General features: G+C 34.9%; 2 protein-coding genes across 8 annotated transcripts in view; both read right to left on the reverse strand.

Moving 5' to 3' along the window:
- Window positions 1–11,052, reverse strand: part of LOC113391588 (tau-tubulin kinase homolog Asator) — a 72,907-nt gene extending 61,855 nt beyond the window's left edge. For all 7 annotated transcript variants that reach the window (XR_010309787.1, XR_010309786.1, XM_064219959.1 and 4 more), the window contains exon 1: window positions 10,894–11,052. The gene's annotated coding sequence lies outside the window, so the exon portion shown is untranslated. The remainder of the gene's footprint in view (window positions 1–10,893) is intronic.
- On the reverse strand, window positions 5,839–6,231 carry LOC135194477 (uncharacterized). The gene has a single exon (XM_064219946.1). It carries the CDS (start codon window positions 6,229–6,231, stop codon window positions 5,839–5,841), a length of 393 nt encoding a protein of 130 aa, XP_064076016.1.
- Window positions 11,053–18,381: the final 7,329 nt, after the last annotated feature.

Genomic DNA, 18,381 nt, shown 5'->3' on the forward strand with positions numbered 1-18,381 from the left:
AAAAATCTACCACCGGTTCGGAAATAAGCTCGGACCTGAGAAGAACCTGCGAGAGAAACTCAGCAGTTTTTTTAACGTTTTCATACAACAATAAATAATATATTTTCGTTATTTGCAACAGCCTGGAGATGATCTTTAATTCCCAAGGTGTGCAATCACCTAAGAAGTCATTAGTTTTGTAACAGCCTTTAGCACACAAACGTTTTAACTTTTTAACAATTGAATATATTTGAAAGTTTTCTGGGATCATGTTGTAAAGACGTATACATTGTCTTACAAAACAGTTATTAATCCTGTGCTGCGATGTGAAAATCAAGTAAAATTCACGAGATCGGTTAACGTGTTCTTCCAACAACATTACAGCAATAGACAGTATGATATTTAGCGGTACATTAATCAACATATGGGAATTGAACGGATTGATCCGCCACAAAGTTGCCTAACCTACCCTACCATCTGATAAGGTTTGTTATAGTTTGTTAACTTTAAACTATGCAACTGATAATTTTGAAATTTTACAAAAACGACGTCGAAAAGGACAAAGGAATACACGTGCGCTCCTTTCACACAAACAAAACCGCAGATGGAAACTAGTATTTCATATTCTATATCCTTATTAGGACAGGAGGATCATCCTCAGAAAAATCTATGGACGCTATATAATGCAAACGAAGAACGGCTAACAAAAAACAATTCCGTTTTACAAAATGAAAACCACTAAAAGTGTCATCAAAATATCAATCAAGGTACAAAATCATTTGGCTTAATTTTGGCATGCCTAAATAAATTGGCATCATCATTTCCTTGCTAATCGCGAACGAATATCTTGGCTGGCAATTGCTCTTATACGTCACTAATATCATAATTAGGTTAGTGGTTAGCTTTAAAATATCAATCTGTATTGATGTTTGCTCTCGTGTTTGAGCCATCTTCAGGTCGATGGCCTTCTGAAAATAGCGATAATCAGGCCAAAACTTGGCGTCGCCTTGCATTTCGTGTATCAGGTGAAACAAAACTAATTACATGGGACTATTTTCGTTCTTTACAATGGCTGTCGACTCTTGTGGAATATTTTTTTCTTTTTATTATCATATCATATTCAATAGTTCTGGCAAATGTGCCGCTATATGATATGATCTATGGGTATCCCACCCATAGGAATATCACTGTGAGAAATATTACTTATTACTTTCCATCACCCCCTACTACTATTAACATATACATAATCAGCCTGTAAATTTCCCACTGCTGGGCTAAGGCCTCCTCTCCCGTTGAGGAGAAGGGTATGGAGCATATTCCACCACGCTGCTCCAATGCGGGTTGGTGGAATACACATGTGGCAGAATTTCGTTGAAATTACACACATGCAGGTTTCCTCACGATGTTTTCCTTCACCGCCGAGCACGAGATGAATTATAAACACAAATTTATCAGCAATCTGCTATCTTAATACAATAATATTTTAAGTTCCAAGAGCGCATTTTTTATGTCATGAGGAAAACCGTTACTAAAATGTTTTTTGAACTGTTTGAATATCTATGATAATATAATGGATTCCATTATGATTAAAAAAGCTATTAATATATATGTTGTAGAGCTCAGTGAAAGCTCGTCTGGGTAGGTACCACCCACTCATCAATTCAACCGCCAAACAGCAATTAGTATTGTTGTGTTCTGGTGTCAAGGGTGGGGGTGAGCTTTTGTAACTATATACACGGGGGTCATAACATCTCAATTCCAAAGGTTAATAGTAGTTGAGAGCCGAGATGGTCCAGTGGTTGGAACGCGTGCATCTTAACCGATGATTTCGGGTTCAAACCCAGGCAGGCACCACTGAACTTTCATGTGCTTAATTTGTGTTTATAATTCATCTCGTGCTCGGCGGTGAAGGAAAACATCGTGAGGAAACCTGCATGTGTCTAATTTCAACGAAATTCTGCCACATGTGTATTCCACCAACCCGCATTGGAGCAGCGTGGTAGAATATGCTGCAAATCTTCTCCTCAAAGAGAGAGGAGGTCTTATCCCAGCTATGGGATATATACAGGCTGCTAATGCCAGAAAACAATAATGTAGAATGATTTGACTTATACAGTTATACATCGACATATACATATATATGCGTATTATATATTATATTATACGTGTGATACTACAATATATATTTGGTGATAAATATGATAAACTTACTTCAACAAAAACTCAATTTCAAAACCAAAAGTTTTACAAAAAGATCTTAAGTCACTTGTTTGTTAAAAATGTGTGTGCATGTGTATCTATGTGTAATATATTTTTAATAATAATAGATTTTGTTCAACAAATACATATGAGGATGACATCTCTGTCAAAGATTCTTGACTCTAAATTTAAATGGGGATAGACATCGCGCTATATTAGTTCAAGAGTGAATTTCAGTTTTACACCTCACGCCCTAGTTAAAACACATAAACAATACATTTTAAACACCAGAAATAGAACGCGAAACCAACGACAGATTGACGGACGGCTCGCATTAATGTGAGAGTGTATTTATTATGATTTTTTTCAAACGTTTTAATGGGAGAGCAGTGTACTCGATAGAATTATATCGTTGAATCATGTCAAGGAGCGCAGTACGCAGTAAAGTCTTGTATGCCATCTGCCCGTTCTGACTCCGCCTTAGTTATGGGCACCATAACGTATAAGTTAAGTCACAAACAATAAGCTGGTGAATCTGTGAAGCGCAGCTCTGAATCACGCTGCATCTTCTGGTATAAGTTTAAATTAATATTATGCTTAAAATTAGTATTTAGTAAAGTAGTACGAAACAATCTCGCATCGGCTCCGCACGTGCAACTGCTTAATGAAGAAATTGATATGATATTATTATAGTTTATACTCTACAGCACTCAGGAATAAAGTAGCTTACTATCAGTGAAAACATTGAGAATCGTATCGTAATTATAATAGATTATATATCAATTTAAAGAGGGTTGCTACATTTCCAAGATAATATGAAGTGTCAATTTTATAATATCCTCTAACAAGTAAGCGTTTTATAGTTTCAAAACTTTCCAGAACATTTTGGAATTTTACAATTGAAAATGTTTTCTGTGATTATTTTTTAAATTTTAAATGTTAATTTTTAAATGCGTGTAACACTGTACATTGTCCCACTAAAGAGTTACTAACCCTGTGTAGTCGGGTGCCAGAGGTTATAAGATTCCGTCATAAATAAAATCTATGAACGTCACAATTTTAAGAAAAGAATTATTGTTTTCACGAATGTATACGATTGCTCAGTTGTTAGAACACTTTAATTATAAGCGATTCTTGTGGGTTCAAACCCAACTACTGAATGTTTACGTACGTATAGTTTATCTCGTTTCCGTGAAGGAAAACATCGTGAGGAAACGTGCATGTGCCATATGAAAATTTGCCATATGCTTATGCCACCATTCGCCAATGGAGTAACGTGATGGAATAAGCTCTAAACGCTGTCTACAAAAAGAGAAAAAGGCCTTAATCCAGCAGTGGCAGCTGGCTGTTTTTAGCGTGACAACGCTAGTGTTGTGTATATTTTCCTAAAGTAAAATGTCATGATATATTATACCAAAAAAGATAAGAATATTACTAATAAATATTTCATATGTCAAATAATTCATCTAAAATTATATCGAACTATAAAAAATTGTCACCGTCACGCAAGCGCTGACGTGAACCATCAAAATTGATCGCTGTTCAAAGAAAAACCTATAAATAAAAATAAAAACCAAGAATTTCGTTAATGAAAACATTTATTTTATTATTATAACTAGCGACCCGTCCCGGCTTCGCACAGGTGCAACGTTCACAGTTTTTCAGTCATTAGACAACACAAACTGCTATGTCGCTGTATTTTAAATCCGTAATATCTTCGAAAATATTCATTTAAATTACATGCTGTAAAGGGCGATATTGATCAATATTAAATGCACAATATATTTAAGGTACTCAATTGGATTAATACTGTATTACTTAAATCTCTTTGAAAATAAGCAACTATTTCTCGTAAAAAGTAAAGGATTAAAAATGCTTATTGTGGGTGATCCCTAAGAGATAGACATATACTATTGCAGACTTTTTTGAATACATTTTTAAGGTGTACAACTCTGTAGTACATTATTTTGATCTATCTCGTAGGGTTCAGCCAGCGTTTGCGATGTAAGCGCAAAAAATGTGTTTATTTACATCACTTTAGAAACCTCTAAAATTATCAGTGTTTCTCTACTATATTGTGCATGTATTATACATATAAACCTTTCCCTTGAATCAATCTATCTATTAAAAAAAACCGCATCAAAATCCGCTGTGTAATTTTAAAGATCTAAGCATAAACAGGGACAGACAGCGGTGAGCGACTTTGTTTTATACTATGTAATTATAATATATAGCAATTAATTCTATACCAAACGCGCCTGGCATACATAAGGAAGGAGAGGCTTGATGATATGAAAGCCTTAGACACAGCATCAGAAAAAAAACCCTCCAAATCTTCACTTCAAATAATATTTTATAGTGTGATTCTTATTTACCAAACACATATTAGCACAGATAACGCTGATCAAACACAAAAAGATTTGAATAGAGAATCTCTTTAAATACATCTTGCTGATATTTTAAACAACTCATTACTTACATTTATCATAAATCATATTTAATTACAAGATTAATTATCAAAACACGTGAGATTTTATAAATAAACATTAAACGCATCAAATCTAATAATTTCTTATGATATTAGCGAATATTCCATGTAATATTTCAATGCTTAAAACCTGTAAATTTCCTGACAGGCCCACATCTCTTCTCCATATCAGAGCTGAGTCCTCCGACTTGTTTCGCTTTGTGTGGATAAAAACGTGGATGAATCCAATGATTTGGTGTTAAGGCTTAGCCAATCTGGGTAGGTATCACCCACTCATCAGATATTCTACCGCCAAACAGCAATACCCAGTGCTGAATTCAAAGTTAGTGTCACTGGCCCCTGGCCACTGTAAGAAATGCCGCCCCGTTAAGGATATTTTGGAACGAATGTGTTTACGTGGCTTACAGTAGAGTAAACTGGTAGAAATCGACTCGATTCTGCTGCTGATGCTTGCTGATGTGAAACATTAATTAACAAGCTTGGTGCAATTGTCTAAAAACCTTTGTTAAATGTGTTATTTGCCTCCACTGATGACAGAAGGGCTGGTTCATATTCGCCCAGAAATTGGATCTTGTCATTCCACGCAATTGTAATTTGCACAATACTTAAAGACTTAATGTTATAATAATTGCTGTGTACATATACAAATGTATGTTACACGGAAATAATCCGAGAGTAACAAGATACAACAATAATCCAGAAGTACAAAAATAACAAAGTGCATTGCACTAAAATTTGCGTTTTTGGAATAAGGGCATATCCCATCTGTTTTAGAATGAGGAACCTCTTCTTGTTTACGAGCTTTTACTAAAGAATTGGGACAATTATTTCTGTATTGACATTAAATGTCCAACATACGTTTTTGTGGTTTGCTTGTTTATCGCATGTTTTTAAAATAAATGTTACCGGTTGTTATTTGAGATTTTATTTCACCCTGGCTTCATAAACAAAGGTGCGTTGTATAGGTGATTAGGTATTTAAAAAAAATGCCTAATCATGATGATTTGTTACTATTTAATGTTATACGAACTAATTGTAATAACAATAATAATATAGCCCTTTATTCGGATCATAGAAAACAACATATCAAACTTAAACTACAAAAAGTATTACATAAAAATAATATTAATCTAGCAATTACTTGAATAGATAAATAAACAACGAATGTTGAACTAAATATTTTCCAACGTTTCTTGTTTATTTATCGTTTGCAGATCCGTCTGCCAATCGCCAAAGGCCTCTTCCAACCTATTCCATTCGGCTCGTTCCTGAGCCACTTTACTCCACGTCACTCCTGCCACTTGTTTGATGTCACCATCCCATCTTTTCTGAGGTCTACCTCTCGTTCGCTTACCTCCTCTAGGATACGAAACGGTTACTCTTTTACTCCATTTATCTTGGCCTCTCAGTGTGTGCCCTAAGTCCTTAAGTCGTTTTATTTTTAATGTAATATCAATAGCTTTTGTCTTGTTTCTAATGTCGCGGTTTTTCACTCTATCGAATTTCTTAATGTTGAGCATACTCCTCTCCGTTGCATATTGACAGGTTGCAAGCTTTTTTGTCATCTTTTGAGTCAGTGTCCATGATTGGCAGCCGTACATGAGAACAGGTTATACGCATGTATTCAATAATTTGATTTTCATTCTTACATGGAGTTTGGTGTCTTTCATAGCTTCGTTTAGTCCCCAGTACCTCTTCCAGCCGTTAGTAATTCGTCTCTCAACTTCCTTTTGCATAGGCTCTCGTCGAGTTATTAGCTGCCCCAAATATATATATTCATCTGTGTAATTAGTTTCCGTATGTTCTAGGTGTATTGCACTTTTATTTCCGTTTGTCATTATTTTAGTTTTTTCTGGGTTCAGTTTTAAACCTACTTTATCACTTTCAATCGCAAGTCCCTTATCATTGTACCAATTGTACTTAAAGATAAATTCACGAAAACGATATAGGTACGTACATATAAATATTGGACAACATCACATACATTACTCTGATCCCAATGTAAGTAGCTAAAGCACTTGTGTTATGGAAAATCAGAAGTAACGACGGTACCGCAAACACCCAGACTCAAAACAACATAGAAAACTAATGAACTTTTTCTACATCTCGGCCGGGAATCGAACCCGGGACCTCGGAGTGGCGTACCCATGAAAACCACGTGTACACACTACTCGGTCGTCAAAATCCGAACTTGGGAACTGAGTTTCCTGTACCAGTTATAACACTGGCCACATAACATTTCATTTTGCTGTTTGGCGGGAGAATACGTATTTGATGAGTGGGTGGATATGTGAACTTGCACGCAGCCCTATCGACTATAATGTTATTATTATTAATTACTTTTTTGTCCCATTTGCTCTCGAAACACTTGGCCCTTGGACTAGTGGTGCAAAAAGCTTCATTAAAAGTATAATACTTATACATATTTATAGTATCTTCACTAGCCCAGAGGGTCGGAATTGCGATTCAACGGGGAAATGCTGCTAGCATTCTTGCCACCATTCCACGCGGTCAAGATTTATACGGTAACTATTTTTAATTCATATTTGTATATATTTAGGGATGCCGAGATGGCCCAGTGGTTAGAGCGCGTGCATCTTAACCGATGATTTCGGGTTCAAACCCAGGCAAGCACCACTGAATTTTCATGTGCTTAATTTGTGTTTATAATTCATCTCGTGCTCGTCGGTGAAGGAAAATATCTTGAGGAAACCTGCATGTGTCTAATTTCAAACGAAATTCTGCCACATGTGTATTCCACCAACCCGCATTGGAGCAGCGTGTTGGAATATGCTCCCAACCTTCTCCTCAAAGGGAGAGTTAATGTAATGTAATGTAAAAAATATATTTAGGGATAAGACCCTAAATATATTGTATTCATTATTTCATTTATATATATATATATGTATATAGTATATTATGTTGTACATGCCATTAAATGTAAAAATATGTTTCTGATAACTTTTCTAGAGATATAGTCTGTTAAATATATTAGAATAAAGGTGAATATTAGTTTATTTCACAGCGTCGCGTCTGTCCCTACAATCTATTATTAAACAAAGATACGGTCTGGAGTGTTTTTGCCAAACGTTCACTCGTGTAACGATTAATTATGAACAGTTTTTCGTCTTTTGATCTCCGCCTTTATTATTTCAATTTTATTGTTTAATGTCTTGACATTTTAAATGACGTAAATATCCTTTATTGTACTTACTTTAACCACTATCGTCTATTGGTTATATTGTACGGATTCTGCTGCGTTGGTCTAGTGGCTAGATCCCGAAGTCCTAGGTCCAAACCTATGGCGGGCCGATGACAATTTATTGGGTTTGTCTATTAAAAAAAATTCAATATCAGCTCGGAGTTGCCAGCCCGTTGATCGTGTCTGATTTGCCGGCATCGGATTATTTGATAATATATACATGTTACACAGAATATAAGAGAAAATGCTGGACCGATTAAAAATTTTCTATTATACATACAAGATATTTTTTTCACAAAATGCCCAAAATACATATAAGGAACAGCAAAAAAAATCTCAAGCGAGTCTCGATTTTGATAAAAAAAAAAGATATAATTGAATTTTTGGAAAATTAATATTTCTAATCATAAGTCGAGCCCAATGGTTTAAAAATTAATAATATTTGTTTTATAATACTATTCGATAATATCGTTGGTAAGGATCGAATTCTTGGAAACAATAATTTAAGGAAATTCTTGAATTTTAATATACGGAAACATTTAAAATAATATGCCTTTGATTAATACGTTAACAGCCCTGCATACTTTTTCTAAACGAATTATTTGTACCTTAAATGAACTCAGACAAGTAATTTTTTCTTCACTTTTGTGAGATTTCGATTTAACTATAGAAGATCTTACAAGTTGTTTTTTACGGAAACTCAACACGATCGAACACCACTCTCTAACTCAAACGTCTCATAACGTGTTGGATTCAAATGTTATATTAAATATAATCATATATATTTAAATAAATATTTGTGATAACACTAGTACAACTACTTGGAAGACATGATGAGAACCGTGATAGGGTGGTAACAAAACATGAACCTTAACCGATGATTCTGAGTTCAAACTCTGGGCAAACACCACTGAATCTTCATTTGAATAATTTGTATTTAAAATTCATCTCGTGTTCGTCAGTGATGGGGGACATCCTGAGGAAACCTGCACGCGGTGGTTCTGTCACGTGTGTTCACTAACCCGCAAGAGAACTATGTTAGAGTTAGCTCCAAAAGCTTCTCCTCAAAAGGGAAAAAAGGTCTTTGCCCAGCAGTAGGACAATAAAGAGATGTTATTTGCATAATTAGGTATCTCGATATGATACAAACCAAAATATATATTCGGTTAATACGATGGTGTAGTTAAGAAAGGAGTATAACATAACATAACATATAATCAGCCTGTAAATTTCCCACTGCTGGGCTAAGGCCTCCTCTCCCGTTGAGGAGAAGGTATGGAGCATATTCCACCACGCTGCTCCAATGCGGGTTGGTGGAATACACATATGGCAGAATTTCGTTGAAATTAGACACATGCAGGTTTCGTCACGATGTTTTCCTTCACTGATGAACACGAGATGAATTTTAAATACAAATTATTCACGTAAAGATTCAGTGGTGTTTGCCCAGAGTTTGAACTCAGAATCATCGGTTAAGATGCACGCGTTCTAACCACTGGGCCATCTCGGCTCATTAAGAAAGAAGCAGTAGTGCAAAAATCTTCATTAAAATTATAACTCGCTTTATTGTCTCCACTGGTCACAGGAGGGCTGGTTTGTTTTTTGCCCAGAGGATTGGAATTGCGATTCAACGGAATACTACTAGCATTTTTGCAACATTCCATGTGGTCAGGTTTTATGCAGTAACTATGCTTAATTAATATTTGTATTTATTTAAGAACTTAATCTTAATAATCCTAACGTTCATACATAAATAATATATAATTAGATATCCGATTGAAGACATCATTAACTCACCGACAAACGATTGTCTAAGTGAAGTGCAAATAAAACTGCAAGAAGAGGGCATTGACCCTGTAGATCTAATAGATTGTGTTATGTTCGCTCATAAGCGATATGCATATCGTCTTTGCCACGAAATATTACGAAAACTATACAAAATTTGTCTAAAAATATACCCTAGCGGAACTCCCTTAAATTATTCTGATTATGATAATTTGACTTCATTAAATGTCGAGGGTTATCAATAATGTATAGATTATATACATACACAAAACAAATCTTTATGTGCATATAATGTACTTTAATTATTTTAATCAAATATATTTGATATGCATTATCGAATGCTTTGCAGAAACTCACAATGCATCTACAGCTTTCCTTAATCAAATACATCCTGTGTTTAGCATGTAATTTGGCATCATTTGTTGAACTTAAATTTATTTGAGTTTATTTCGTTCTGCATAGTTTAATTTACGACCCAAGCGTGTTATTTTGTTTCGTGTTCTTCATTTATATATCAATTCCTTTGTCATTATTATTAACAAAAACCAGGATGTAGTCGTTTCTGTTTGTGTATAGTCATGGATGTCTGTTTTTGTTATATCGATGCTAGAATAATATAGAGTTTTTACGAAATATTTAAAAAAATCTACGTCCTTTTGTCGTCCAAAGTCACAAGAACAGTTATAATGCGAAAAAATTAATTAAAACCGACTCCTAACAGTATTTTTGTTTGAGACAAAATTAATGTTGTAAATAATTTTCACTGCCAATGTTTTAAAATAGTATCCAAGTGTTTTATTCCATAATATCGTTATGTTTTCTTGTACATTTCAAAACATCACGATCGGCATTTATTTATGCATAGAACTGTGTGGCAACAGAAATGATACTTGATAATATATATCGTGAAAAGTCTCCTGATAATTAAACTTATAAAGTAATTAGACATGTAACTTAAAAGACGAAGCGCTTTGTGCCCAATGCACATAACCCAAAGTTAAAATAAACTATCACTGACTACCGAACAACGATATTAATTAAATTCTTTGATTATATATTTTGATGGCGTTTGAAAAAGAGATTCCGTAATTCAGTATCACAGATAAAATAAATATTGTTACGAACTTTTATGTCATAAAAAACATCTAAAAATGTCTCTGAATTCTTTATCCAAATTAGATTGCACACGTCACTAAAATTTAGCGCCAAACGTGAAAATTTATAATATATACTCACTTACCCGTTCAAAATCATTGTCCACTCACATATACACAATATTAACTATTTCTAGAACTTCACTATGAAAATCGCGTCGGCTATTTTTAAAATGGCGGCCGGTCCGCCCGGTGTCCCGCTAACGTCTGAGTAAGTTTTATGATCTCGTGAAAGTAAATCGGGATTCGGGAAATATAAAATTACTCTTGGAATAGTGATGTGAAAACGATTCATGTAAGCTTCAAACAATATATTACTAAACATAAAACGATTCAACGAGTATTCTATTAGATAAACCGACTTATTCAATTGTGCGAAGATTTTGAAAAATCATTCGCACGAATAAACGCGTTACGTAGAAACTGATATTTGTAATTTTTGTTACTAATAACAGCAACCCCATATTGCTATTTTAAAGACGTTGCACTCTTTTATAGCAACAACAAAGATTAACGAACTCCGTCTTGTTATTATTCTTTGCGGTTAAGAGTTTCACAGGGTTCGGTTTTGGCTCCTATTTACCTCCAAGAAAAGGCCGAACATAGGTTTGTTATTGGGCATAACACAAAATTTGTCATAGCTTGTAAATGGTCTTAGACAAATTTCTCAATTAATTTGTTTTTAATTGACGCTTCTGGGTGGTATCGCTCCGTATGCAGTGATGTTAAACGGTATGGCGCCCTCTGACACCGCTATGCCTGTCCGTCTCCGCTCTCTACTTCCTTGTATTTGCTTGGTGCGTGCGTTTGTGGCTAAATGTTGCTATAATAACAAAAATACTTAGAATATATACTTCATGGTATGGCTTTGTGCAAGCCAGTCTGAGTAGTTACCAGTAGCTTCAGATATTCAACCGCCAATCAGTCATACTTAGTACTGTTACGATTTAAAGGGTGAGTGAGGCAATGTGACTGAGTGCATAGGGGACATGACATCCTAATTAGGTTTTGGCGATTAGGGAAATGATTAGATTTCTTACAGCACCAATGAACATGCGGTGTTGACCACTCACCATCCAATGGAACTTTGCACGTTCAACAATTAATTAAAAAAAAAATTCATTCATTTGGTATTATTTTATTGATATACTTTCATTACATGGTATATATAAAAAAATATTGTTACTAATTAATGGGAAGCGTGTTCACTGTTTCATCTTTAGATTCTTGATTCTTGTGTTTTTGTTTATTTTTGTACGAGAACCTTAAATTGTTTTGACTACAAATGTAAAACTGTGAGTTCCTCTTTTGCGATGAGTCCGACAAACTTTTCTAATATGAAAAGTTTCGGCGCTGCTGCGTTTTCGAATGCTCGATTCCTGGAATTGTCGATATGACGTCACTATGACTCTCCGTATATACAACTATGATTTTTTGATTTTTTTTTTAATAAAATTAATTTAAAAATTGTGGTCGACTTGTCCGACAAAAATACGGTGTCCAACACCCCAATAATAACGATATGGAGTCACTGTGATTCCTCGTACATACAAGTTTAATTTTTTGAAATTTGACAAGTAAAGATAATTTAAAAATTGTGGTCAACTTGTCTAATAAGTTCTACACTACAATATTAAAACTAAAAGTCTCCGAATCTTGAAATCTTGAATCTTGAAATAAGGATTGGATTATCTACGTTGGAGCGATGCATATGTCGGGCCCTCTTTACTCTTTCCTAAATTCAACCAAAATTTCACCTGCCCAAAGGCACCTTGGCTTGCCTGCACTACCTAATTGAGAATCTGCTCCTGGAAATACCCCGTCGATTCAAACGCAATGCATGGTCTTAAATCGTAAACGAATTAATCCTGAACAACTACTAATTCCTTATCAACACATCAATATTTTAAGGAAAAAACACATATTTTTAAAAACTGAAGCATTTTCCCTGTTTCGGTAAAAGATAACGCGACAGTCATAGATAACGGACAGTTAATACGTTTTAGTATCATATATTCCTTATGTCATATCTGTTATCATCAAAATATTTGAATTTTAACCATTTTCCTTCTATAATCTACTAGCTACCAGCCCACGGCTTCGTTCATTTAAACCAGTGACTCCCAAAGTGGTCCAGGTGGACCCCCAGGGGTCCACGGGAGACTTGCTGGGGGTCTACGTATGCGTGAATAAAAAATGGGGGTCCATAAGATGATAATGGGGGTCCACGAAAATTTATCTGCTTTTGATAGTAAAGAGCAAAAATGTAAGCATAGTTTTTATAAGGGCCTACCTACATTGTTTTAAGTACCTAACTAAGCAGATAATATTTTAAAAAGGCAAGCGACTGTTAGGTTGAACCAATCTCTTCATTTTGTAATAAAAGCTGTCAACTAAATCAGAAGCAATGCATTGAATACGCGTTTATTTGCTCAATTGTGCGACGAAAATGATGAAGACTTCCAACGACTGCTCTTACATACTGAAGTACGCTGGTTGTCGAAAGGTGCATGCTTAACGAGATTTTACTATGTTTTCGATTCCGTATTAGAGTTCCTAGAAAGTAGAGATCCAGATTTAAAAGAAAACTTTTTCAAATTCAAAGCAGAGATTGCGTATTTGACATATTTGTTTAAAAAATTTAATGATATTAAAACTTGCAGTTACAAGGTGACAGCCTGAATTTAATATAAACAAAGGGGTTAATTTCGGCTTTTCTTGGGATATTGAAATTTATGAAGCAAAACATTAGTCGGCGCGAATTCTCTCAATTTCCAAACTTGTCGCAGGTAGAATGTATTGATGAGGATATCCATACCTACAGTCAACATTTAAGTGCCCTGATGCATGATGTCATCAAAACCAGGTTTGAAGATATGCTGACGATGGATATACCACCATGGATCATAAATACATTTAATGAAACGGAACTGGCCAATGTTGTCTTACAAGAGGAGCTGCTCGAGCTAAGCACCAACGAGGAGCTGAAGGTGAAATTTAGAAAAGGCAACCAAACATTTTGGCTGCAAGCAGAAATACCCGAAAAAAATCCTGGACTGTGGGAAATCGCAAGGAAATTTTTAATAGCTTTTCCCTCGTCATACCTTGTCGAAAGGAGTTTTAGTGCCGTTACAAACCTCTTAACAAAAAAAGGAGCAAATTAAACATCACAGAGCGGGGGGATTTGCGGTTATTGCTCACAAAAATAAAGCCAAACATTGATCGTTTGCTGACACTCCATCAAATACATCCTTCCCATTAATTAAAATTATGTCCTGAACCTATATTACCTTATTAATTTTTTCTTGTAATTCTATTAAAAAATAAATAAAGTGTTATAAAATGTACCATTTTTCGTTTTTATTTTACCTATCGGAATATAGGGACAGAACTCTGAAGCGACACAATTTTTATTTTTTGGCGACTTTAAGAATGTGCTAGAAATGTAGCAGCAGGGGGTCCACCGAAACCAGTAAAATTTTGAAAGTGGTCCACGAGAAAAATAAGTTTGGGAACTACTGATTTAAACTCTTAGTTGACGCGGCACAAACATGGTCTCACAGCCAAATTTATACAATAAAACACCTAAATCTTCCTTATAAAACACTCCACCATTTGCTGGAAACTGTTTGAAAATCATATCAGTAGGTTTTGATCTCATTCAGACAGACAGACGCGCCGGGGTTTTGTGTAGTGATGTTTTCCATGTGTAATCTATTATCGTATTCGTTTGTTAAATATAAAATATTTCCTTTTGTAATCTGTGCTTTAAAGTCGGAGAGTCTGTTTATATTGAAATTAATTGTTAATTCGCGTAATAATATTAGATATATTTTTTTATTAGTAAAATTTATTTTACTTTCCGTGATATTATGTCTGTTATTAGCTCCAACCTTTAGTGTGTATACCGTAATAAGCTGAATAAATATTTTTATTTTTATAGGTGGAATTAAGTCCATCTAGGCATTTTCCACTAACTAATTCTTTTTTTATCATATGGGACACTAAACTTAGTCGATCATCACTGCCTATTGACGTAGTATCATTGCACTTATTTATTGATTAACAAAATACCACCTGTTCGGAAATTAACATCTCAGACATGAGAAAATCAGCGAAAAAAATCTGCGAGACTTGCGTATTATTTGAACAATGGCAGTATTTCTTCCATCGCAAATGCACGACCATTTTGCGCGTCTTCGGGAACTGAGGTGTCATGTCCCTTGTGACTGTAGTTCATGATATTGATTCAGGGGTCGCTTACGTTTTTTATCGAGTAATGCTCGACAATATGCAAATACAACCAACATAATTTGAGTACATATTTACGATTATAAAACACCGAAAATCCGACCTCCTCGTATCGCTTCCAACAAAAATAGAAAAGTCATAAATACTTTATGTCGATGTTCGGAACATCACTATACGTCGTACATACGAACACCTGGCAATACACGAACTTCCCAGAATTAAACCTTTGTTTATTTTTAATCATTTAATGGTTTTTTTTTCTGTATTTACTTCGTACGTTTGTTCAATCGTGAAAACACAGTTAAATAATTAAATTCATCATCAACTTTTTAACATCAATCGGTGATTGACTTTATATAATTACGATCGAGCTTTATACTAAGGGGGGGGATGTTAGGTACTGATCTTTTTTATCGTAGCCCATTTCTATATCGATATTAAGTTCAGTCCTAAAACTGCAACACAGCTGAATGGTCAGGTCTGTTCTTGTCGAGCTGAAAAATTGGAGTTTATTGCTCCAACACAAACACATGTGGACACGTTTGGCAGAATTTATTTAGATCGACTTATCTAAGTATAGCAACTAGGGATAGGAAGATAGGCTGTGGCCGAAATATGTAAGGGCAACATCATCATCATAAGATAAATTATAAAATCAAAATAAGCCCATAAAAAATCAGTAATGTTTACTCGGATTCGAACTAGCTTCCCGTTTATCAAATCAAAACAAAATCCTGTATACGATACACTAATTAAAATAAGCATTATATTAAATTATTCATCGTCAGATTAAACATTACAATCGGTTCGGGAACGAAAATATCCTGACCTGAGAAGAACCAGCAGAAGAAACTTAGGGGGCCTTTTTGACAGATTATAATTACAAATCTAATATTACAATCATTATTAAAATAACCGCTTATTACTAAATGCATATGTATGTATACACGGTACATATACCAAAATAACATGTTTTCAATTTTTGTCTGTCTGTTTGTTCTGGCAATTCATTGGAACGGCTGGACCGATTTAGACGGGACTTTCACCGGCAGATAGTTGATGTAATAAGGAGTAACTTAGGCTACAACAATAACTTTTTTGTTAAATTCAAACGCGCACGAAGTCGCGGGCACGTCTAGTATTCAATATAACAAAAACATAGCCAGGATTCGACCGTTTTATTTCAAAGGTCATCAATGAAAATCATGAACTAACTTGTTTTTTTTTTTTTTTAATTTGAATTTTGATTTTGTATGAATTTGATATTGTATGATTTCTGTTAAGATTCGTGTTCAACCCACTGGGTCACTACGGCTTTTAATGAATATATCTCCAATCAAAACCACGAGCAAGGTTATTTTCTTTCTATTAAGATACCAATTGTTCAATTGATTGATAAGCTAGATTATGCGGGCTTGTTATCTATACTATATTTAGATCATTTGTAGGTATATATTATTAATATTAAACAGTGACTCACGATGGCCACGATGGCACACTCGAATCAAGACCGAAGGTTTTGAGTTCATTCAAACAAACACCATTGATTCGCACGTGCTCAGTTTGCCTACCAAGAAATACTTATGGAAGATTTTGTAAGAATCTGTAAAAAAGAGCCGCCGGTATTTACAATCTTGGAGTTCGAGCTCTCTTCGGGACGTTTTTAATATATTGGGTTTAATAGTTGCTCAGCATGTTTACAGCAGTATTATATATAAGAATCAAAAACAAAATCAAAATATACTTTATTCAAGATTCTACCGGGAAGAACCGGCAAGAAACTAAGAAACGACATTCATTGTACAGAAACGAGGAGGAAAGTTAAACCAATAACAGCTGGTTTCCGACTTCGCAAAGTTTATACATCCTTCCCGGGTCATAGTATATGTTTCTATAATAAGATATTATCATTTTTAATTTAGCATATTAAAAATATATAAAAGCTTATGTCAAAAAAACATGGATAAGGCATATTACTCAATACAAGATTAAATTAAGGATAAAAAAGGTTGGACATATTGTTTGATATCTAGGCAGGATATATAAAAATAAAATGTACATTACTGATATACTCTGTAATCAATAGGTGGATAAAGAAATTGAGTAATAACGTTGTTTTTGTGATATAGATAGGCGAACGAGCAAATGATGGACAAACGATGGTCCCCTGACGGTACGTGGTCATAGACATTGGCGCTGTTAGAAATAACCATTCCTTACATCACCTATGTGCCACCAACCTTGGGAGCTAAGATGTTATGTCCCTTGTGCCTGTATTTACTCTCACCCTTTTAACCGGAACACTTACTTTACTTGGTGGTAGGGCTTTGTGCAGGCCCGTCTGGGTAGGTACCACCCACTCATCAGATATTCTACCGCCAAATAACAGTACACTGTATTGTTGTGTTCCGGTTAGAAGGGTGAGTGAGCCAGTGTAATCACAGGCACAAGGGACATAACATCTTAGTTCTCAAGGTTGGTGGCGCATAGGTGATGTGAGGAATGGTTAATATTTCTTACAGCGCCATTGTCTATGGGCGGTGGTGACCACTTACCATCAGGTGGCCCATATGCTCGTCCGCCAACCAATGCCATAAAAAAAAAACAACAGTATTAAGTATTACTGTTTGGTGATAGAATATCTGATGAGTTGGTGGTACCTACCCAGACGGGCTTCTAAAGCCCTACTAACAAGTGAACCGTAACTCAAAAACGGTTACTGATATACAATTGACGACCTCCGTGGTCGAGTAGTGTGTACACCGGTTTTCATGGGTACGACACTCCGAGGTCCCGGGTTCGATTCCCGGCCGAGTCGATTTAAAGAAAGTTCATTAGTTTTCTATGTTGTCTTGGGTCTGGGTGTTTGTGGTACGTTCGTTACTTCTGATTTTCCACAACACAAGTGCTTTAGCTACTTACATTGGGATCAGAGTAATGTATGTGATGTTGTCCAATATTTATATTTATTTATTTATAATAATGATTGATTTCATATTATGACTGGCAACACAACGTCAATCCAATGATCTTCCAATTGAAATCAATGCACGGTCAAGGCTGTCATCGAGCACGTTCTGCTCATATCGAATGGCGCTTTTATAAGAATCTGTTTCCATAATACACTCAAATGACGTGACGTTAATATAAACAATATTTGATGGCAGAGTTTGATAATAAGTTATAAATAATCAATTTCTAAATCGATAATTAATTCATTTTTATTTTCGGAATTGAAATAATTAAAAAATTTTATCTACATAATTAAATAAAATTAAAAATCAAACATTAATGTCCGATTAGTAATATATGTTTTTTCCTGT

The sequence above is a fragment of the Vanessa tameamea genome, chromosome 30, assembly GCF_037043105.1.
Source record: "Vanessa tameamea isolate UH-Manoa-2023 chromosome 30, ilVanTame1 primary haplotype, whole genome shotgun sequence".
NCBI classification, from domain to species: domain Eukaryota; kingdom Metazoa; phylum Arthropoda; class Insecta; order Lepidoptera; family Nymphalidae; genus Vanessa; species Vanessa tameamea.